At 34.9% G+C, this 24,736-nt stretch overlaps 2 protein-coding genes across 2 annotated transcripts in view; one reads left to right on the top strand and one right to left on the bottom strand.

Annotated features, from left to right (window-relative positions):
* LOC136026079 (ubiquitin conjugation factor E4 A-like) overlaps positions 1-7,888 on the bottom strand; it is a gene marked incomplete in the record, with an annotated part of 59,678 nt that extends 51,790 nt beyond the window's left edge. Inside the window, 1 exon segment of the mRNA XM_065702274.1 lies at positions 7,859-7,888. Within this exon segment, the coding sequence (XP_065558346.1) occupies positions 7,859-7,888 (30 nt within the window).
* A 12,562-nt stretch (positions 7,889-20,450) lies between these two features.
* LOC136026078 (uncharacterized) overlaps positions 20,451-24,736 on the top strand; it is a 54,102-nt gene continuing 49,816 nt past the window's right edge. The window contains exon 1 of the mRNA XM_065702273.1: positions 20,451-20,669. Within this exon, the coding sequence (XP_065558345.1) occupies positions 20,495-20,669 (175 nt within the window). The 5' untranslated portion in view covers positions 20,451-20,494. The remainder of the gene's footprint in view (positions 20,670-24,736) is intronic.

Genomic DNA, 24,736 nt, shown 5'->3' with positions numbered 1-24,736 from the left:
CTATTCGTAAGATAAAAATACCCCAATTTTCACGTTTTCCAAGAATTCCGGTTCCCCCTCCAACTCCCCCCCAACGTCACAGGATCTGGTTGGAATTTAAAATTAGAGCTTTAAAGCACAAGATCCTTCTAAATATCAAATTTCATTAAGATTTAGTCACCCTTTCGTAAGCTACAAATACCTCAATTTTCAAAATCCCCCCCAACTCCACCAAAGAGAGCAGATACGGTCCGGTTATGTCAGTCATGTATCTTAGACAGGTTTTTATTCTTCCCATCCAGTTTCATCCTGATCTCTCCGCTTAAAGTATTTTCTAAGATTCCCCCCCCCCCCAATGTCCGGTTGAGATTTGAAATAAAAGACCTGAGTTACGAGGTCCTTCTAAATGTGAAGTTTCATGAAGATCCAATCACTCCTTCGTAAGTTAAAAATACGTCATTTTTTCTAATTTTTTAGAATCACCCCCCCCCCCAATAGAGCAGATCCGCTCCAATTATGCAAATTACGTATCTAAAACTTCTTCTTATTTTTCCCACCAAGTTTCATCTCGATCCCGCCAATCTAAGCCTTTTCCGTGATTTTAGGTTCCCCCACCCCAAACTCCCCCCAATGTCACCAGATCAGGCCAGAATTTAAAATAAGAGCTTTGAGACACGATATCCTTATTAATATCAAATTTTATTGAGATCCAATCACCTGTTTATAAGTTACAAAATACCTCATTTTTTCTAATTTTGTCAGAATTATCCCCCCAACTACCCCAAAGAGAGCGGATCCATTCCAGTTATGTCAATCATGTATCTAGGAGATGTGCTTATTTTTCCTACCAAGTTTCATCCCGATCCCTCCACTCTAAGTGTTTTCCAAGATTTTAGGTTTCCCCCTCCCAACTCCCCCCCCCCAATATCACCAGATCTGGTCGGGATTTAAAATAAGAGCTCTGAGACACGATATCCTTCTAAATATCAAATTTCGGTTGAGATCCTATAACATGGTTGTAAGTTAAAAATACCTCATTTTTTCTGATTTTTCAGAATTAACCCCTCTACCGACTACCCCAAAGAGAGCGGATCAGTTCCGGTTATGTCAATCATGTATCTAGGACTTGTGCTTATTTTTCCCACCAAGGTTCATCCCGATCCCTCCACTCTAAGTGTTTTCCAAGTTTTAGGTTTCCCCCTCCCAACCCCCCCAAAGTCATCAAATCTGGTCAGGATTTAAAATAACAGCTCTGAGACACGATATCCTTCCAATCATCAAATTTCATTAAGATCTGATCAACCGTTCGTAAGTTAAAAATACTTCAATTTTTCTATTTTTTCTGAATTAACAGGCCAAATACCCCCCAATTTTCTCAGACTTTTAACTTTTGATGGGTGATATTAAACTTAATGAATTTTATATATTTGAAATAAGCACAAAACGCCAATTATGCTGACGCATTATTAATCATTTTCACTTACAAAGAATACTAAAATAAAGGAAAATAACTGAAACCAAATCTTGAAGATAATAACACCCCTTGAAATTGGTGCCTCTGTAAACAAAATAATCATATTGATAAAGGTCTAAAAAAAAACAATTGAAATAAGCAATTTCAAATAAAACCGTGTTGCCTATTGAAGCAGCTAAATTATTATTTTTGAGATATTTTGGCAAATTAAGTATTTTTTTCAATAAACTAATTACTTTTTGCTGATTCTTTTTTTGTTCTAGAAGTTAGTGATTTATTTGTGAACTAGTGGTAATCCTTGATTAAAAAAAAAGAAACATATCAGCAATAAATAATACCAGCATCTAAGAAAATTCTAGACTAAAGGGTTGGACACACATAACTTTTTTCAGTACCAATTTACAATGAAAACAGTCCAAATTCAAGCTTGAAAAATTTTCTAGTTTTTGGTGCTGATGTCTCCTTTGGCAAAAATCGCTTGGACTTGTATCATTTAGGGTTCTTGTGACTTTGGAATTAGTTGATGCTCCTCTGTAGTGTTGATTTTTTTTAATTCCTCAATGATATATTTTTTTTTAATTCCTCAATGATTCCTCAATGTCAATTCAACCCTCAATTCCTCAATCCTCAATGAGAGAAGGGAAAGAAAACTACTTTGAATTTTTCATAAGGGCAAAACAAGGGAAGTGTAGGATACCTTTTCCTCTCAATTTAAGAGTAAATACTTGGCAGGTGCCCATACAGCTCTTGCAACAGAACTCTCTACTTCATCTGCTTGTCAACCCTTCTTCTTTAACATTTTAAATAGAACTTTTACAAAATGTTGAGACTTTAGAAATGTTAATCATCCTCTTGAAATCCATCTCTCTTCTTGGGCTGGGAGGTGATATTCTAGCAATATATCTTCCCAAAATAGCTTGATATCTTTTCAAAATTCCAATTTCTTGGTGTTTCTTTTAAGCACAGAGGAGCTTGTTGTTTACTTTGAACATTCAAACATGGATTGCTGAATACTGATCAACTATTAACGTGTATTGGTAATAGAGAGGGCTTATGTGTTGGCTTCACAAAGTGTTCTTCCATCAGGACAATCATTGATTGGCTCTTAATCTCTAGAAATGCCAAATTATGCCTGAGGTGTTTGTATGAGTTTCAACAGTCTATAGAGAAGTGAATTGCAATTTCAACATCTCAGTACATTCCTAAGGGTGGTAAGTATAGATTTTGGCTCATTCCAGAAGACCTCTGAATTGCATGGCTTGTCAGTTTGTCCACCTCCTTGTTAAGACATATTCCCTAACAGCACTTACAAAAATGGTGCCAAATTTCATTGTAATCATCATCAAAAAAAAATCCTAAATTGTTTCTTTTTCTTCAGCTGGAAAATCAAATTAACTACAGAATAATGGTAAAAATTTAACATTTGATTATAAAAGAACTTCATAATTTAATAATAACAGAATTTAAAATTCAATTACAATTTTATTAAATATATTTTTTAAATATTAAAAACTTTAATAATAAAAGAACTTGATAATAATAAGAAAAGAACTAAATAATAAGTTCAATTGTGCAACTATTGATAACTACTGTTTGCCCACTGAGTGCTGAAATCAGTGCTGAAAAAAAGCTATGCGTGTTGGGCCCTTAACCATCTCTGGATTTTGTTAATTTCTGGCACTTGATGAAAATGAAACTGGTATATTTTCAAATTAAGCCTATATCAATCAGATAAAAGATGATTTCAGTGATGTTTAACTTTTAAAACTGAAAAATAAACCATGTAATTAGAAGACAATAGAGTATAGGTAAATGCTTATTTCTCTGAAAACTGGTGTCTCCATACTTTATCTGGGGGGAGGGAGGGGTGCATTCTGAGACAACCAACCATGGCATTTGAAAATGACACAAAATAATAGTTTAAGTCTGGAATGTGCGTTATTCAGGAGGAAATATGTTTAGGAAACAGTTCATACTTCCTAATATGCAGAAAAATTGCAGTTAACAAGATTTTAAGGTAGCCTATATCTACTTTATTGCAGCCTCCCTTCCTTAATGTACAAATATAAGTATACAAAAATATATAGGCTTATAACAACTTGTATATCGTCGGTGTTAAGCGGAAACCGCGTATCTCCCTTTTTCAATATCTTTCAGGAGGTGAAAAAAACATAATGACTTTTTCTCATTAGCAGTTGTGTTGTTGGAACGTTTACATTAGATAGCCAACTTTTTATGGTGGATCTCGTGGGAAGAGCCAAAACAGCTCAACTAAAGCAGTTCTGACAGAAACGCCAATATGTGGTTTCTGCTTGACAAAATTTCTAATAGCCTTATGGCAGAGTGTCAAGTGGAAAACGCATATCTTGGGAAACCATGCAATTCAGCTAAACTGTTTTTATCCAAAACTTGAATACAAAAAGTACAGATTGTAGATCACTCAGCCATGAGCTTCTCCAGACGTTTCGTCTTCTTCTCCCACTTCTTTTCATCTTCATCAGTCTCAGCAAGGACCTCTTTCACACCCTTTAAAGTTTTCAAACTTTTGTATTCATGATGAAATGGTGGTGGGATCACCTTCTTCTTCCAAAGGGCCACAAGGTCCTTCTTTTTCACTTGCAAAACAGAGATTTCCTTAGCATAAGCTGCCTTTAGCACTTACTTCTTACAGCCGAATTCAGCTTTCCTTTCATCTATTCCCATGAAGCCAGTGTGAAACTTTACAACTGACGAGTTTTTTGCGAAATTTACTGGCCTCAGTTTACTCCACGAAATTTTACATTTGTTTGTATCCCACATGGCAGATGGAATGATGGCGTCTTGAGCTGCTTTCAAGTCTATGAAGTCCTTGATGGTCAGTACTCAACAATATATGGAGCTGGATTTTTCCTTGCAGTTTGGAGCAGTCATCCATTGGCACATACACTGTGATTCCTCTTACATCGTTTTCAGTCACAGAATGCATACTGTCTATAGTCATTAGCGAATGAACCAAAAGAAGGAAATTTAGTTCAATTATCTGTATGCTTTTACACTGCTGAAGAGTTAAAAAGAGCATCGCAAGCATTTGGCAATTTCTGTTTTGACCACTGCAGCAGTCACAGGACAGGCTTACTGTCTTGACAGTACCTCTACAGTCAACTTCTTTAACCCACCACAAAGGACAAGTTGCTATTTTGTTTGCCCCTTGGTTTCCATTCTTCTGCTCCCAGAAGAAGCAATATTCATTCTTAGTCACATTTTTGTAAACTGTAAAATTGTAGCAAGGATATTTTTGAGAGAATCCAATAAACATTCCCTCTCTGTGTGGTGTGCTAAGTACTTTTTCTAGATCAAAGCATGCATCAACATGAGATTGGTCAGCTTCAGCATGTTGGAGGGTGGCTTTCATGTAGTGCCTGGTTGCCTTCTTCTCTATTATGTGGTTTGTTTAAGCCAACTTTTCACTTTCTCTCATATTCTGGGCTGACTGCACCATTTCACAGAGCACACACTTATCCTTCCTTGGTTTATGGAAGCTGAAATCAAACTCGTTGAGGATGGTCATGAAGGTTCCATGCAAAAAGATAGGCTTTTTAATTTGTCTATAGTGTTTGGTGTACAGCCTGAACAGGTTCAACTTATTTTTGAAGTTTTGAGGCACATACTTCTTGGTTTCAGAAGAATGGCAGCAATGAGATTCCACAGCAGGTAAGTCTTTTATCCACTTTCTTGCATGCTTATAGACATCCCTGGGTATTTTATTGTAAGGGTCTGATTTCTTATCCTTTCTTCAAGAAAATCCCAGATCATTGTTCTCAGCTACATTTCTGACAGCAAACTCCCCAAGATCAATGGTTGCACAAAAGAATTTCAGACAAACTTTCTTCTTGTTTCCATTTTCAAGGGGCATAAAGAACCTAACAGCATTCTTTCTTCTTGTTTCTGCTTTTAGAGTCTGCTCTGAAACAGGTTCACAATGAGAGTGGACATCTTTTTGTATGATTGTATTGCCAAGCTCCCAATAGGACACAAAGATCTTATTCCTTTCTTCATCTGAAAAAGTTTTGCAAACCTTACACCTTGATTTGTCTGAAAGACAAGGGTTTGGCCTTATTTCTCTTGCCTTAGTTTTTCCTCCACCTTTTCTTGGCTCTCTTTTATATTCTTTTCCTAAAGCTATTGATATTTTTCTTTCTTTGCTTTTATTTTCACACTTTTTTAAGAGGAATACCTCCCTCACTTTCTGGAGCAGATTCAGACACTTCATCTAGAAGAGGAGCTTCTTCCTTGTCTGAGGTTGCCTCTCTGGATTCTTTAGGCCCAGTTGTATCTGCTACCTTACTTTCTGAGTCAAAGGCATCATTGCTGGTACCTTCACCACTCAAAGGACTAGCTTCAGGCATTTCTAAGACTGGTTGCTGAGATAAGTTCTTCAAAACAGACTAAACAGCCTTGGGTTTTGGTTCAGAGTTCTTTGGTACCAGTTGAGGTGACTCAGCTTTGTTGTCATTATATAGTCATTTGTTGTCAGAATATAGTCGGATCCTGAAGAATTGTTGCTTAAATCCTTGGAGCTGCTGTCAGTCCCCAATAGAGTCTTCAGCTCTGCCTCAGTCAAACTGGGCTTCCTTTTTCTTAACATCATGGCCACTGAAGAAGAAAGATAACTTACAATCAAATAAAAGTTACCTGAGCTAAATTAACCAATCACTTGTAAAACTATAGGTTCTATCACTATCTTAGCTCATGACTATCTATCAGGTTAGTCCTTGGTGAATGTCTCTTGTTCACCTCTCACTCTAGGTAATTTAATGGTCCTGTGTCAATTTTAAATTCTTGGTCAACCTACCTGAGACTCTAGGCAGGCATGACTTGCTAAAAGATAACAAATAAATATTGGTCCAATAAGAGAGGCACACTTACTCCTACTGTTTACCCATGCCAAATTAACAAAACACTTGGAAAATTGTAGGTTCTGTCACTATCTTAGCTCTATGAGTACCTACCTTGTTTCTACTGCCCTAGTAGTGTCTATCTATAACCCATGGATGGATAATAGACAGACATATCTATTAGCAAATGAACTAACATCATTTTCATAAAATCCTAGTAAGGGGGGGATTAATGCCAGGTTTGCTTCTCACTCAATTGGAGTATCAGTCTTGGCTTTTTCTACAGTTAGCTATGACTTGATGACCACAACTATTCCATTTTAATTCAAGTAAAAGTAAACAAGACACAAATGTAACATGCTATGCAACCACTTTTGTCATTAAGGGATTTAAATTTCTCTGAACACAAACTCTGCAAGAAACAAAATGCCCCATTTCTAGCAGGAAATGTATTACAAGTCTATGCACTGTTTGATGCAGAATCTTTTGGCAAGTAGAACAGTAATGGAAATCACAAATTTGGCCAGATTCCTGGTTTCCTCTTGACACTGACAATATTTTCTATGCATCACTATTTTTCAACCCATAAATTGAATCAGTATTGTCAAAATGAAGAAACAGGGCACATAGGAAATGTATCAAATTGGCTCTAAATTAGCATGTTAGGGAGAGGGGGTAAAGTGTAGTAGAAGCACCTTTAAAACATATTTAACCACAATTTTTCTGCAAGTCTATTTTCTCAATAGCCCTAATCTTTGATTTAGACTGGTAGATTTTTTTAAGCTTATTTCCCTCAAAAAGGACCAACAAATAAATATTTACCCTGGGATAGCTAGGGGAGATATAATGCTTGGAAAGAGCAGCAAAGGAACTTTCATTGGTAAAATTCTAGTTAATTGACTTCTTGCTATCTTGGAAAGGGTTTAGGTTAGGAAAATGAAACTTTCAGGGATGGGTCTACAGGCCAAAGTATGTCCTGGGAAGGTATTTTGAAGAACCCACCTCCACTCCTTCTCCCTCTAGAGGGCCCTGAAATTGGCCTACATGACAGGTTTATATCTATTGAAATTTTGACAAAAGAATGTTTTACCTTAATTTTCAATTACTAGTTACTTTTTCTCTGCCTTTAGTTCTGAAAATACAATTTCTGTTATTTGAGTAGAATTTTGAGCCATATCAATTTTTTTTTAAATTTAGGAAATGTATTTGAATATCTTTAAAATCTTATAAAATGGAATTGAGCAGTTATGAAGCTGAAAACAATTTTGTTGCACTTCAATTAAGCACAAGATCTATTTTGCAAGGTTTCATTTTTATGCCACACATATTTTTAAAGGTCATCAAAGGTCAGGGCCCTCTAGAGGGAGAAGTAGTGGAGGTAGGTACTTCAAAAACCTTCCCAGGACATACTTTGGTCTTTAGATTCTTCCCAGAAAGTTTCATTTACCTAACCTAAACTGTTTCTGGGATAGCAAGAAGTCAATTAACTAGAATTTTACCCTTTCATCTTGTCTTGAATATTAAGTCATACCTTCACAAAGTACATTACCAGATTCAACATCCTGGACCTTCAGTGGGTGGCTGAAATGGAGAGCCTAGTGGCAGGCTATATGTTTTCTTAAATTTATTTACATAACCTTTACCCTTAATTTCTCTCATTACACTGGACCATAAATGTAAAAACTTATATTGGCAATCTGATAATGGGAAAACAAAAATCAAAAAGAAACATTACTTGTCAATTGAACTAGTGTCCCAGCTATAGTATTTAATGTGTTTAAATATTGTTGCAAAATCTGTTTTTATAGATGGCGAACTATTGTACTTGACAGGACCCCGACGTTCAACGAAACATAAAGATAAATCATAGAGGAACGATTAACATCGGGTGTGTTCCAGGGACTTACTCTAGTAACCGAATGATTACTATTTCCGTTCCTAGTGGGAAAATGGTTACTGCCCAACCCGCTGGGAACGAGAATAGTTGCTGCCGGCAGTAACCGCAGTAAGTGATTTTCTTACCGTGCTCAAAAGAATGGTTAGCGAAGTAAGTACATAATTCACCTTCTTCAACAAAAGTCTCATTCAACAAAAAATAAATATGGACAAGAATGAAGTAATGGAATATCAAGTTATTTGCTTGGAAGAAGGTGGGACAGTGATTTTGCAAAAGAAAGAGGGATCTGAGCCAGGTTAGTAAATCACCATATTTTGGGATCAAAATGAAAGGACACCCTGTGTAGTAGGCTATCTATTAGCAAGTAGGTTAAATCAATGAAAAACTTATTATTTAATTTAAAGATTTCCATGTTTTCTGGCATATCCAGGCATAATTATTACCTTAAATTGCCATTTGGAATCATTCTAAGGATTGACTTCTTCCATGTAACATTGAGGCTCCATTAAATTGCCACATGTTAGCATTTTAAGCATTAACTCCTTTTAGGCTCTGTAAACAGGCCTAGGTGAAGTATTACAGATAAGTTGAGGATTTATGGGCTGCCAAATCATTATTCTGAGACTGTCTTTAATCCTATTGAAGAAGTAGGCTAGGGTAGACTATTCAGAGTCTATTCCAAAGGATGGTAATTTTATCAAGTAAAATTCTAGTTGATTGACTTCTTGCTATCACTGAAAGGGGTTAGGTTAGGAAAATGAAACTTTCAAGGATGGGTCTACAGGCTAAAGTATGTCCTGGAAAGGTATTTCAAAGTACACATCTCTACTCATTCTTGCTCTAGAGGGCCCTGATCTTTGATGACCTTCAAAAATATATATTGCTGAAATTACATGTTTCCCATTGATTCTGCCAAACTATCCCTCAACCTTTAACTCCCTGTTAATTGAAGCAACTGTAACAAAGCAAGAATGGGGGAAAAGGTAACAGGTGACAGAATACATTGGAACTATATAATATTGGGTATATATTTGCACATTAGGCAGGTTGGAGGCAAATTATAGTATAGAGATGCATGCTTTTCCCTTTGGTATGTAGGCTAAGTAGAAGGTCACTTGTACCTGATGCTGTCCGTGTTGTTTTTAGTTGGATGGGAAACATCCAAAGAAAGTTTCCTTTGGAAAGGAAAGGTGAGAATGTCCAAAAGTGAGATTGAATTTGTCAAAGCTTGGAGGTTTGCCCCTTCAGTCTGTTTAAAGGAAAATGGATTCATAATTGAAGCTTTGTTCATTTCAATCTTAAGGGTGACCTATATTTGTGACAATTCATTAAATGGTTGTAAAGTGTACTTTTGTTTATTCATTTGTCTTCTTTGTTTTCTAACAGTTTTTTTAATCTTTAAATTGATATCCATTTCTTACAAATTTTTATTGATACCAGAGGTTCATTTGCAAGTGTTCACCTACTTTGTAATCCCTGGTCTCACAATTACATTTAAATTTACTGAAGCTAGGAAACATAGAGCTACTATCTATTTAAAGAAAATCAATGGATATAAGTAGGTTTTATTGTATTTAAGCCCTAGGGCCATGGCAATTAAAGACAAATTAAAGAAGATTAACTTTAAAATACTGGACATTAAATAAGCATGATAGTCACAAAGAAAAATAAATAACAAAATTATACTTCTGTGTTCAGTTGCCAACCTGAGCAACAGTCATAAATTTTTTAAATCTTGCAGAACATTCGCCCTGTTACGGGGGGGGGGGTTCTTATAAAGTTTGTTCGGTTTCTTGTAGTTTACTGATTGCTTATAAAGTTTACTTGATTTCTTATATAGTTTAAGTTGTTTGTGGTATGGGAGCTTTATAGTTAATGGATATAGATTGGCAGGGTTCTATTGACCAGTCTCTATAACCTTGGAGACGAATTCATTATCATGACGTTTAGGTTTGCCGAGATGGGCAGATTCCCTTGGGAACGATTCCCTTGTTTAAATTTTTCTAAATGGTGGATAATCAATAATAATTCAAGTTTTGTCGCAGAATAATTAATTTCTCCAGGTGTAAGAGTACGCGAAGCATATGCTATAACTTTTTCTTCCCCGTTTATTATTTGGGAGAGAATCGCCCCAATCCCCTTTTTGGAAGTCGGGTAAACATAAGATAGGTTCTGAAGTCAAAGCCTTTTTTAAATGATCTAATGAATTTTGAGCTAATTTAGACCACGTAATTTTTGGGGGTTCCCTCTAGTGAGGTCCGTGAGAGGTTTTGCTACTTGTGCGTAATTTCTTATAAATTTTCGAAAGTAGCTCATTAATCCTAAGATTCCTCGTAATTGTTTAATTGTTTGAGGGGGTTTTATATTTTTAACAGATTCTATCTTTTCAGGGTCTGAGGAAATTTGTCCTTGTGTTACAACTACTCCTAAAAATTTTAGTTTGGTTTGAAAAAGATTTACTTTTTCAGGTCTACATTTTAAATTGCCTTCTCTAAATTTCTCAAACACTTTTGCTAGGGTCATCAAATGGTCTTCCGTATCTTTGTCCATAGCTATGACGTCATCAACAAAATGAATTATGTTATTTAGACCTCTTAATAAATGAAGGAGGGGTCTACACAATGCACTTGAACTGGTTTTTAGTCCAAATGGTACTCTTAAGTATTCATAAGAACCACATTCTGATGTTGAAAAAGCTGTTTTAAAAATATCGGCCCCTTTTATTTTTACTTGATGATAACCTTGTGTCAAATCTAGGGAAGTAAATATTTTATTTTTACTTGATATTGAGTCTAGAATTTCGTCTATTCTAGGTAGGGGAAATTTGTCACTTACTACCTGTTTATTTAAAGCTCTATAATCTACCACTAATCTTAGGTCATTATTCTTTTTTGGGACTAAAATAACGGGGGCAGAGTATGGGCTTATGCTTGGCCTTATGATTTGATTTTTTTCGAGTTCATGTATTTTGTTTATTAGCCATTCTTTATGTTTATAAGGAATTCTGTATGGTTGTTTTGCAACTGGCGGCCCCGTGGTTTGTATTGCGTGTTCATAAAATGGGATAAGTCCTATGTCGTCTTCAGATGTCGAAAAGTCATCTTTATATTCCCATAATAAGTCGCATAATTTTTGTTTTAATGATACATCGGTTATGTGACTTAGTTCGAATTTTTCAAGAAATTGGGAAAGCGTTAATGGATGTTCTTTGTCAACGTGAACATTAATATTATTCACTAAGTTTTTTTCCGAATTTTTCCAATTATTAATATCGGATTCCGATACTATTTGTATCTCTACTAAACATGTACCTTTACTTAGGGTAATTAGGTTGTTTTCGTGGGTGTTCGTTACTCAAATATAGCCTTCACCCTTTTCGTAATTTATAATTTGTTCTTCGCAAACTGCATTTTTCGGGAGATCTTCCGACGGCGATGCTACCCAAATTTCATTTTTATCATTAACTGGTTCTAACATTTGTGATATTTGGACCCTCTGCATTGATTTAGGGGGAATTTTAGTTTTTCTCACTACGAATCCATAATATTTTTCGTTATGACTTTCTTTTATTGAGTTTAGGATATTATCTTCTGGTTTTTTTCTGGGAGTTTCTATATTCGCTAGTTTTTTCCATAAATATGAAATTTCTTGAATTTGTTTTTCTCTATACTCTTTCATGTGGCCTATGTTTTCCTTTACCTTGTTTGCTTGTATGTTATTTATTTCTGATTTGGTTTTTGTCGGATATATAAACTTTGAGTTTGCTACATCTAATAATATTTTATTGGCTTTTAAAAAGTTAGCGCCTATTATCGCTTCGTATGGAAAATTTTTACAAACTATAAATCGAGTATAGAAATTTCTGTCATCTTTGTGCAAGGTTAGGTACATAGTGCCTTTTACATCCAGGTCGTGTCCCGTCACACTTGATAAATTGGGACATATATTGTTCATTCGTCGTTTAATATAATTGGGTAATTTGTTGAATACGGATGTATTTATCATATTTACTGTTGCCCCTGAATCTATAAGGGCTGAGAAATAAATATTTCCTGCATTAAAATTTTCAAATACTGGTAACATATTATTATTATTTGCACTTAAAAATGGTATAATCACTGGCAGGGACCTATATATTATTTTGCCACCAAATTTTGGTCCTATGAATTTTGGGGGCTTGAGTCGTTTCCCTGGGGTTCCCAGATTTCGTGTGTAGAGTTTTCATTAGTTCTATTTTGGTTTTCTTGATCATTAATTGAAGTTGAGTTGTTATATGGGTTCCGTCGGCTGATAAAGTTACCTCTTGTATTTCTATTCCAACCATTGTTAGGTTGGTTTGTCCTTCCGCGATACTGATTCGTACTGCGTTGGAAATTTCGGGTTGGATAATTACCTCTTGTTAAAAAGGTGTTCCCTCGATTGCCTCTAGGGGCGTACCCATTATAGTTTGTCCCCCTGGACAAATGGTTGCTCGATCCCCTAAAATTCTGGCGATAATTATTGTTTGTAAAACAATTTCTTGCGATGTGACCTAACCGGTTACAAGTGTAGCACCTTAGTGGTTCATTATTGGCTTGTGCCCTCATTTGATTATTGGGGGCAAAGCGTACTTGTCTTGGAGGTGTGGTGGTTCGAATTTGATTTCTAAGCGGTTTTGGCGATGATTCTCTGGAGAAAAATCGCGGAGAGGGATCTCTTGATTTTATAGCTGTTTTACTTTCTACCGCATTTATTGATAGTTTTTGGTGCTGCAGGACTATGGAATCAATTTCCACGGCTGTCTCTATCTCCTGAACTGCCAGTTCTAAGTCGTCGATTTTTTTGGAAATTAAGAGACGATATAGTTTTGGGTTGAGTCCCTGTTTAAATGCGTTTAGTATTATTTTTTCATACAATTCCCCTTCACCTGGACCGTATCGCGCTTCTGTTGCGATTCTAATTTTATTTAAATATTCTCTTACGTTCTGGGTCTGTTCGAATGTTACTAACCCATGTTTTAGTTTGTTCAATGAACTAGTATCGATGAATCTCTTTTGAAAAGCCTGTTGCAATAACTTTATTGAGTTAATTGTTGAGGTGGTTTCAGTTCCTACGGTATTTTCAATTTGTTTTAAAAATGTCAAAGCCTGTCCTTTTAGTCTTAAGAGTAGCATGTTTTTTAATGCATTTAAGTCAATTTTTGTCATTTCAACAAATTGTCCTAAATGGATGTTGAATTGATCTACATCTGTATCCCCTTCATAATCAGGTAATGATTTTGCAATTTCTACCGAAGTTGCAATAATTTGTTGCGCTTTTAATAATTCGTCTTGTTCCAGAGCCATATTTGTTATTATAATTCAGTTTTTCTTGAAGTTATGCGGTATATAAAATTTTAGTTTTCATTTAACATTTATTTATATTTAACTACTGAAGATTCTAATTATTTTAAGATGGGGTACGCACCAAAAAATACGTAAGTAGAAGTAAAATTATACTGCACTTAAATAATGTAAAATTAAATGCACTTAAAAATCAAAAAATAATTTGTGAATAATCATATTTGTCTAGGGTAGCAGGTAGTCATGTTGTTAGACATATACAGTTCCTTCAGTGTCTTTTTTGACGACCGCACCAAATGTTACGGGGGGGGGGGGTTTCTTATAAAGTTTGTTCGGTTTCTTGTAGTGTACTGATTGCTTATAAAGTTTACTTGATTTCTTATATAGTTTAAGTTGTTTGTGGTATGGGAGCTTTATAGTTAATGGATATAGATTGGGAGGGTTCTATTGACCAGTCTCTATAACCTTGGAGACGAATTCATTATCATGACGTTTAGGTTTGCCGAGATGGGCAGATTCACTTGGGAAAGAACCAGTAGACAATAGGAACTGTACCTGTACCTGGCTCAAAGACAAACACAATTATTGACAATAATTTTATTTTCTTACTTCATATACAACTTCAGGTAAAACGGCTCCAATAAATGATAGAAGTATAAAGTGCATCAAAGAGTGACTACCAAAAAACTGAATTACACTCTTAACTTTTAGTTCACCTTATATATCCCGAATCAACCCGGATTTCTAAATTAAGCACTGGGTAGACTGACCTCAGAAATGTTGTAACACAACTCTTTTTTTGATTATACAACATATGGCTTAACCTCCTTGCAAAGATTTATTATAACGAGGGTTTTCACCTTCAGTTTTTTGACCAGACCAGAAGTAGAAATCTGGTTTCTAATTGGCTTTATTCAAAAGTTTGAATCTAATTTTGGTAGTCAAAAAAAGTATTATTTTTTGCTTGAAGGAAGATTTGTACCGAAGGTAAAAAGTATCATTTTTCGCCTGTTATAAAACTTGTACTAAAAAAGCACAAATCCTATGAGATAATTAACTTGCACTTTAAAATCTTTATATGTATAAGAGATTCTTATTTTAAAACTTTCTAAAGTAAATAAATGAGAGATTTGGTTTTGAGTTCTGAAAGGGGGAGGGGGTTTGCTGGTCCATATGTTACAGCCCCAATTACATTCACAAGCTATCTCTCATGACCCACACTCTTGTCCATACTTCCACATTTCAGGGAAATAGAAGGACCATCATACTGGTATTCTTCATTTTTACTTATATTTAATGGGTTTGAAAGAAATTTTCTATGGCTAAGTCAGTAGGCCAGTAAAGGACCTGGTGGTCCTTTAGCCAGGTAGTGCAATAGGAATCTAGGGACCAGCCAGCCTATGCTCTTGCATGCCCTTCCTTCTTACTGTCCCTAGATTTCCATCTGTACTCATTTAAAGTTAGGCCAATTCTAGCTGAGGTTAGTCATATCACCAACCCCTATCCAAAACAAAATAAACTGACAATGCCAGGAATTAAACCTGTGCACCTTGGACAAAGCATTCCAGCCCAGAGCGCCTACCACTTAGCAAGGAATACAAATTTGACCAGAGAACAATAATTTTTTTTAAAAAAAGTAGAATATTGAAAAAAAAACTTGCTATAGTTGTCCCACAATTTAAGACAGGTATCAACAAAACTCCATCAGGGATTGTATATGATTAAGATACAATCAAGCTATTTGAATGCTTAGTTTTGTGATATTCTAGACTTGAAATAATAAAAAAAGAGAAAAAGTATATGATCTATTTATTTTTCACCAGCTCATTTGAGCAAAATCATCTGTGACAGTTAAATGCCCATGGTTGGCTTAGAACCTCTCTAAATGCTCTGAAACAGAAGGAATAAAAAAAATTATACTAATCAGCATTAAACTGTCCCTTAAATTTAAACACGTGCATTTAATTCGAAAATGACGCTACTGCTAGTCAGCTTACTGTGCCGTTCCCACTGGCTCTACTGCAGTTAGAAACGGGCAGTTAACGCGCAGTAACTGCAGTTACTGAAAAACCGTCAGCTGGAACACACCCATCGCCATAGATTTATCCATTTTTACAAGGATTTGCTGATCTTTTACATTGATATTTGAAATGCCATGGATTTGAGTTGAATTTTACTAAAAAACACGGTTTTTTACCTGAAGTCATGAATTTTTTCCCGAAATCACTAGTTTCAACTTTTTGAACCGTCAGTTTTTCTGGAAAGCTTTAAGCTATCTTCGTAACATTTACATTGTTTTTGGCAACACTATCCTGTGCAGGAGTGATTTTAGACTTGATTTCCTCAACACTAAGCAGTACAAAGCAGTAAAAAGCAAGTAAAAGCAGTAAGAAGTAAAAAGCAGTACACAAAGAATAAAAACGAGAGGAGAAAGGTCGAAAATGTAAACTCGTCCCTTCGCATATCTCCAGAAACAAAAATAACGCACAGAAAATTGTGGTGATCATTCTATGAGAAAACTATAATCTCTGCTATGTCCAATTATTATCTGGCATAATCTTATCGAAGTAAGAGTGTTAAGTTTAAATGAAAAGATCTAAATAACAAATAATAGATATTTATCTTGTTTAATAGATAATTTGAAAATATTCATGAAAAAATTAGTAAAATTATATAGCCCGGTGAGCTAATTACTGATTTTAGAGATCATCAGTGTTTGGACGCCGAAATAACGTTAGTTGATCATAGTGATGTAAAATAAGGTAAAAATATTCCGTTTTGATTTTTGTTCTCTAATCGCATATACTATTTTGTGTGCTCATGATATATTGCTTAGCTGGAACTTCATGCATGAGGAGTTAAGGGTTCTTATGTGATTTACAAATCTGTAAAAACCTGAGGATTCAAAAGATAATCTTATTTCCAAATAAAGCAATTAAATCTTTTTTTGTTAGACTTGCGAGTTTTGAGCAGCATATTTGGAGGTTAAGTGTTCAATGGAATATATTTCAAACAATTATGGGAATTATCTGAAGGTGGAGTCTGATTCCCTTTTTAAGCTGGTTAAAATATTAACAGTGTATTAACTAAAAGAGTGAAATTTTTCAACGATGACGACACCTGATACGTTGAATAATTCTACGCACCTGGGGTCAAGACACCGAATATTGCATCATTGGGGAGAAAAATAATTTATCATCTTAATGATAAGAGCATTTTACTTAACGAAGATCTAAACGTCGAAAGGTAACACCGCGAGCGACGCTAAGCGTCGTGAGTGGCAAAGTTTTTGGTCCTTTTCACAATACCCTTGCTGCCATGGACTTTTTCCGAGCTGCTGGTAACTCTGCATGTTCAACTGCATACGTGTCGAAGGCGAATTCACCTCAAATCCCCGTAAAAACAACAAAAGATGGATAAAATCTATCTTTTGTTCGACCGAGAGATGGGTTTCGCAACCCAAAGTGTAGCAAAAAACATATATCCATCAATGAAACTTCGATTCAAATGGAAAATTTTCAGCTAGAGTCTATTAGCTGGTTTGGAAAATCAATTATACAACACAAACAAACCTAAGCCCAAACCTATTAGGTAGATTTGTTAAGACTACTGCTTTGGCCCATTCCCTATAAGATTTTTTCTCACCCCCTATAAATTTTTTTATTAGAGTTATCTTGTTTACTATTTATTTGTTTATGCTATCCGTATTTTATCTTTTCATATTTTTATACCTGGAAGTAAGTGACAAGCTATAATCGTAAAGTTGTAATATCTATTTAATTGTGTTGTAAATGTGTTATGATTTCTTTATGATAAAGCAAATTTTCATTATTTTTATTCTCATGTTTCAACGTAGGCAATTGGTGCCGGTGAATAGCCATTTACGAACAGCAAGATAAGTGATGCATGATTAAGTTCAGTGAATATTGTCTGAAGTGACTCTCAAGAAAGCTAGTGAGAACAGACGGCCCACAAAAATCAAGTGATACAACCTTTACTAAACAACTTGTTTATGGAAGAGAAAACTATTTTCATAGCTGATAAACTACCCAAAATTACCAATGTCTGTCACAAATAGGTAAAATTCAATACGAGTTGAACTTTTATTCTGCTATCGACGCCGAGTTGAACTAATAATGGATTTGAGCTCGTCATTGAGTTCGACTAGTGATGGATTTTGAGGAGGATTTTAGGCAAAAAATAGATCCAGCGAGTGAATCCAGCGCAAAAACAAAATCCCTGTGGATACAGGATTTTTATCTAGCTCAAATCCTCGTGAAAACCGTCGCATAGAAAGCACATATAATGCTGCCCAAGTAAAGAGTGAAGTGAACACGATGTATATTTGTTTTCCCCTGACCAATGCAATTTGTAATGAAGGAGTTGTTGTAGAAATTTCAAAATGAGCTCATTTGATTTGAAATTGATAGTTCTGTTGCATTTTCTAAGAGTCAAAAGTAATTGTAGGGCAATCAGCCCCACCCCCACGCCCATCCTTTTCTCTGACACATCTAATCGAAATTTTTTAATCCAATCAATCCTCGGTCAGTCGGTAACACACCAAAAGCTTCTCTTGCTAGGATGTCCTACCAACAAAAAGGAGCAATAAGTAGAAAAAAAAAGACCAAAAAAGCAAAAAAAACAAGTTAATCTATAATAAGCGGAAGAGTGAATCCTTTTACTGAACAAAAACATATATAAAAAATTAATGCACAATAAAACAACATAATATCATGACCCCGAAGCAAAAAAAAAACAATTATTGTCAATTTTATTTCCGTCAATCACAGTCTGTTTTGAAGGGTTACTTACCAAGCATCCCCACACTCAGCTCAGATTTAAACTGACTAATGGGTAATTCCTTGCTGCTTAAGAAAAACTTATTCCACAGCTTTGCTCTTTTATAAATAACTGGAAAAGCAGTCCTGCTTGAAACTAGGCGAGGAACCTCAATATCTTCACTTGACTGAGTTTCGTTACAATGAACGTTGAACCTTTTCGGAAATATTCCTGTAAAACAGTCTGGAACGCACCCATAATAAGACTTGTCCATAAAAATAAGTGTAAAAATCGCGCAATCGAGCTGCAGGCATTATATTATTTATGCTGTACATTGACCTGACCGAGTCCCAGTTCCCGATTCTACAATATGATCTAATGGGATTATCCTGCAGTACGCGTATTGGGTGAGATATTGAAGGAAAAGTACCAAGCCTAAAGACGAATAGTACAAAATATACGGATGTATCAAAGAAAAATATAATAACCCTAAAACATATGAAGGAATTTTTTTTTTCAATTTACGAATAATCCCTGAATTCTGCGATAGTATTTTACTTATAGCTTTTACATGGTACTTAAATGATAAATTTTCGTTAATAATAATTCCAAAGTACTTAACGGAACTTGACCGCTTAACAAATTCCCTTCGGCGAAACTATTTCAGTAATCCAAGAAAAATAATTTGGAGACCGTGAAAAGATAACAAAATTTGACTTTCTTATATTTAGGAAAAGCTGGTTTACCTTCAGCCATAGACATGCCTTGGTCATTGCTGTATCAATTGCAGAGGTAAGTTGTTGTTCAGTTGGAGCAGCACACATCAATGTCGCACACTCAGCAAATAAGAGTGTAGTAATTTGGACCCAGAAGGTGTTGTATTGACAAAATCCCTAATTCTAGAAGTAGGCGAAACAGTATTTGGTAGATCATTAATAAAAATCAAAATAGGAAACACCACATTTAACAAGACATTTACTTGAAGAAAATCCTTTAAGGTGAACATACTGCTGTTTTTTTTTTAAGATAATCACAAAGCAAAACCAAAGTAGTCCCACTTATTCCGTAAAATTCACATTTTAACAATAGTATTTGGTGGTTAACAGTGTCAAATGCCTTAATTGAATCTGGAAACAAACCAGCTACTCACAGATTAATATCAAGAACTCCATTAATTACCGAAATTATATATGATAATACCATCTCTGTAGTTTTCCTCTTCCTAAGCCAAATTGAATCGGATTTAACAGTTTATTGAATCAAAATTTTGAGATAATCATTTTGTTCAGCGTAGTCGAAAAATCTAGTAACTATGTCTATGAGGACGACTTAATCTCCCAAAGTCCCCGGGGGAAAGGCTGCAAGTTATGAACTTTACCCATTGTTTAAATATAGTAAGTGTTATTGAGAAGTATACAGACGTTTTCAGGGGTATTTTTTCTGGTGGGAGGGGGTTGCATGGGAGGATCTTTCCATGGAGGAATTTATCATTGGAGAAGAGAATTTCCATGAAGGGGGCACTGGATTTTTCAGCCTTAATTAAAAAAAATGAGGAAATAAATAAAAAACATATTTTTCAACTGAAAATAAGGAGCAGCATCAAAGTTATTCCGTATATGAAGGGGTTCGTCTCCACTTCAATACCTTGCTCTTTACGCTTAAGTATTCTTAGTAATTGCAAAAGAGCAATTTATTTTAATTAAACGGCTTTTGTGATTCAGGGGGTCATTCTTAAAGGATTGTAACAAAATTTCAACTTTAATGTAAAGAGCGAGGTATGACGAGAGGATGAACCCCTTATTTTCATTATATAAATAATAAAAATATACGAATATAGAAGTTCCTTCGTTAGCTTGACTTTCTCAGAACTCTACTTTTTAAAACAATAAAACACTTTAGCGTAAAGAGCGGGGCGTTGAGGAGGGGACAGCCGCTCTTATATACGGAATATTTCTTGTTCGTTTTAAGTTTTAATGTTACTCCTTGCTCTCAGTTAAATTTTTTTATTTATTTAATGTTTTATCAGGAATTGGTCAAGTTGGAATTAGTTAAATTACCTCAAAATTCTTTCTGACTTTTAGTGCTGCCTATCTTTAAAAGAGTGCTAACACATCTGTATAGAAAATATTTTCGTGAATACGTCAATTTGAATAAGATTCAAATTGTAAATATGTCTAAGAGAATGTTTTTATTTGATGTTGACGGAACTCTGACACTTCCTCGACAAAGGATACTTCCAGAGACAGAAGAATTTTTAGTGAATACATTGAAACCGATAGTAAAAGTTGCCCTTGTTGGGGGCTCTGACCTGGTTAAAATTGCTGAACAAATGGGTGGAACTGAAGGTAAGCTGAGGGGTGAGGTAGGCTATGATCTTGAATATTAAGATGAATGAATTTAGGCCTTAGGAAGGATGATATGATTCTCTCGAATAATGTTTTCAATTTAGTTTCAATCAGCCCCATTGTGTAGCCAATAGGAGGGGGGGGGTCACCCCTGGTTACAGTCCAAAGAATTTTTTTCTTATTAATTCTTATCTGCAGGCTTACCAAGGCTATAAATTAAAAAAAAAATTATATAGAAGATTTTTTACAGCTAATGTTTTGATAGAATTTCAATAGTTTATCAGTCAAAGGTCTAGAATAGGGGCTATTGAGAAGGAAACCTGTTAATAAATTCTTGTTTAATAACACACAGAATAATTGTTAATACATACTCCCAATTCCCTTCTAATATGCAAATATATAGCCTATTTTTCCAAAACATTTTACAACCTGTTACTTCTGTTTTTCTGGTTCTTGTTTTGCCACAGTTGATTCAATTCAACAGTACATTGGCTGAAAGAAGAGATGTATTGGTAGAGTGTATTAAAAATATATAATTTAGATAAAATACTCAACAGGCTGTGCCTTGGCTTCCTGAACTGATGTTGCCAAGTGCTGTGTCAATCATATTGGCAAAATAAATCCTTGTTGTTCTTATTTTCTCTCAAAACACCCAATCTTCTCTGTAAATCATGAGCAAAATCTTAGAGTCATTAATGACTGCAAAACAAAAATCAGTACCTATGCTAAGAAGTCTACTGCTGGTGCTAGTTCAAATCTGGGGCTGATAAAGGACACCTTTCCAATTATTCCCATAAGTTTTTATCATCTGTATTTGAGACTTGATGTATTTCATCCCAAGCGTGATGTTGAAATGTCTCTAGCCTCCCTGTATTTTAAAAAAGACATAAAGGTTTTGGAAGATATGCCAACAAACATGATATCCAGTGTGTGGAAGCTTTTTTACTCTGCAATACAAACTAAGATAAAACTCCTAATGCTTTTATTCAGGAGAAATAGAAGTGATGCCATTATAACCTATGAGGTAATGAAGGCTAACACCCTTCCAGTAATATTTCCAATTGTAAGTCCTAATTCAAGAACCAGAGGTCATTAGTTGAAACTTTTTAAGCAATCTACTCTATCCAGAGTCTGAAGTCAATTATTTTTTCAAGAACCATCAATAGTTAGAATAAACTCTCCAAAGAAATAATTACTTCTGAATCTTTGGACATTTTAAAACAAATGTTGGATACTGAGTAGCCCTTGAGGGAGTAAAAACCTTGACTGGGAAGCTACCAATGATTCAACTGCAGCTGGTCACTAGATGACAATGAAAACAGTTTCTTATATAAACTCCTGAACATCACAAGCAAAAATCCTTAGGATATTCCAAGCTGCAATTTTAGGTAATTCTCTTTAAAAAATGGTTAGCACATATGTTGCAGATATAATTACTTTCTCCAATATGAAGCTTCATATTGATTGGATAAATTAGAATTGATAGATAATACTTTAGCACAAATTTTTTATTCACATGGCTTAATTTTTTCCCTCAATAGGATCTCTTTTTTTCTGAACTTTCAATTCAGTAGCATGTGAAAAAGTTTTTCTTTTTCTATTAGAATATTCAGTGTTGTGTTCCACTAGAATTTCATTTTACCCACTAGTAATGGGTATAGTGTAGGTCTCTAATGGATTGGTAGCATTGTCTGCTGATTATAAATCTTGTAGCACTTCTAATTGATTTCTTGAGTAGAGTTTATTCTGGAAAATTAAAAATCTAGTCACCCAATTCCTTTGCCCAATTGGCAAGTAGGGATCCATTATTCTTTGTAGTTTTGATGAACAGTTCAGAGAAGCTATCTATTTTATCCAAAATTAATATTCTGAATGTGCACTGGAACTGAAAAATATTTAAATTTTCTTTATATTTTGTATGATGGTATGGAGAGCAAGCAATAGGTTAAATGTTGTTTCCTGGTTTTACATGTCTGTGCTTTCCTTGTTTGTTTTGAAGGTGCCTCATTTGAAATTTATGGTTTGATGTGTTTTGTGGCTTGAATTTTCTTTGCTTAGTTTCTTAGTATTCCCTTGGCAATTCTTGAGGGACTGTGTCTGAAAGTTATGGTATATGTTTAGTTATGATGTTTTGTGATTTGAGTTGGGTATGCTTTCCTTGTCTATTTTGAAGGTATCTTGTTTGGAAGTTATGGTTTCCTATGTTTGGTTATGCTATTTTGTGGTTTGAATTGTCTTTGCTAGCTTTGTTTGCATTTCCTTGTCTATTTCCATGGGGCCTTGTTTGAAAGTTATAGTATGGTGTGTTTATTTATGTTGTTTCATGATTTGACTTGTATGTGCTTTCTTTGTCTATTTCAAAGGTGCCTTGTTTGGAATGTATCATTTTGTATTTTTAGTTATGCTGTTTCATGGTTTAACTTTTCTGTGATAGGTTTTGTATTCTAAAGATGCCTTGTATGAAACTTCAGATTTGGTATGCTAAGTTATACTGTATTGTGGTTTGACTTATCTGTGCTAAGTTTCTTATGATGCTGAAGGTGCCTTGTTTAAAACTTGTGACTGGTTATTTTTAATTGTGCTGTTTTATAGTTTGAGTTTTTGTTTTCCTTGTCTGTTTTGAAAGGGGCAATTCCCTAGTCTCTTTTGAAAGTTTTGACATGGGCCAATTGTTGCCCTATATAATTTCTTTTGGTGTCTTTTCCTGTACTTTACGGTCTTATTGCCATTGTGGGTCTTCCCCAGCCTCTTGGTCCCATCAGACCATCTTATCACCCCAAACAACTTCCTTTGGGATCTTATCTTTTCTGAGCTTCTTTGTCTTTCCCCTTCCTTCCCCTTGCGTTTTAGGGCTATAATGAGAGAAAGGTCAAGATGGCTTAGGCATGTTCTGCAGATGAAGGATGACAGATTACCAAAGATTGTCCTTTTTGGCCAACCATCAAGGGCTAAATGGAAAGTTAAATTGCTCAAAGAGAAAAAAACTGGTAATTGCAAAAATATTGGTATATATTTCGCCAAGGATTACAACAATTCAGAAAACCTTGAAAAAAACAAATGTTTGAAGGTTAGTAGAAATTGTTGTTAGAAATTGGCATGGTTCAGTAATCAAATATCTTTGAAAAGACAGTATGAAAAGATATTAAAATGTGTAAAGAGCAAAAGACTGGTAATTCCAAAAATATTCATATATATTTTAACAATGGACTATAATAATTCAAAAACTCTAAAAAAGAACCAAGGTTATGGGTCTTCCTACTTGGTTTTGTTGGACTGCATGGTTTTCAAAATCCTTCATGTTCTTCCTAGTTATCATAGTTCTCATAACAATTATGCAAAAAGTGCCTTGGTATGGAAATGGTGTTTCAGTGGTAAATACAATAGATGGAACTGTACTTTTTGTCTTCTATGTGTTGTATGCTTGGAGTGCAATATGTCTGCTTCTTGCTTAGTACATTTTTCAAATCAGGATCAAATGCATCACTGCCAGTGGTTTTCATATGGCTTATGACGCATTTTCCTGTTTTTTATTGGAGAGCAAATACAGGATAAGGACCCAAGGAAGTAAATATCCATTTTATATTATATATAAATATCCATTATAGTCAACACAACTATGGTATTTGCTATGAATATTGTTTCTGCATTTGAAGAAACTGGGGTTGGATTACAATGTTCAACGTTTTTACTCCTGTCTCAGCCGGATAATTTTTCATTTGGGGATGCAACAATTTTTGTGGTAGTGGATGGTTTTGTTTATCCAATTCTAGCTCTATATGTTGATCTCGTGTTGCCTGGGAATTTGGTACTCCCAAGAAAATGTTTTTATGGCACTTGGTATTTACCAAGTGAAATATAGCAATTGCAAATTCTGTAGGTCTGTTGGTCTGTCAGTCCTGGTTTTGCTAGTTTAGGCACTTCCAGATAAGCTAGGACAATGAAATTTGGCAGTTGTATTAGGGACCATACCAGATTAAATTAGAAATAGTCGTTTCCCCAATTCGACCATCTGGGGGGGGAAGTGGGGGGACAGTTAATTCAGAAAAATTAGAAAAAATGAGGTATTT

This window comes from Artemia franciscana, chromosome 4, assembly GCF_032884065.1.
Source record: "Artemia franciscana chromosome 4, ASM3288406v1, whole genome shotgun sequence".
Taxonomy (NCBI): domain Eukaryota; kingdom Metazoa; phylum Arthropoda; class Branchiopoda; order Anostraca; family Artemiidae; genus Artemia; species Artemia franciscana.
Note: the sequence above shows the minus strand (reverse complement) of the source record. Positions and strands in the feature narration are given on the sequence as shown.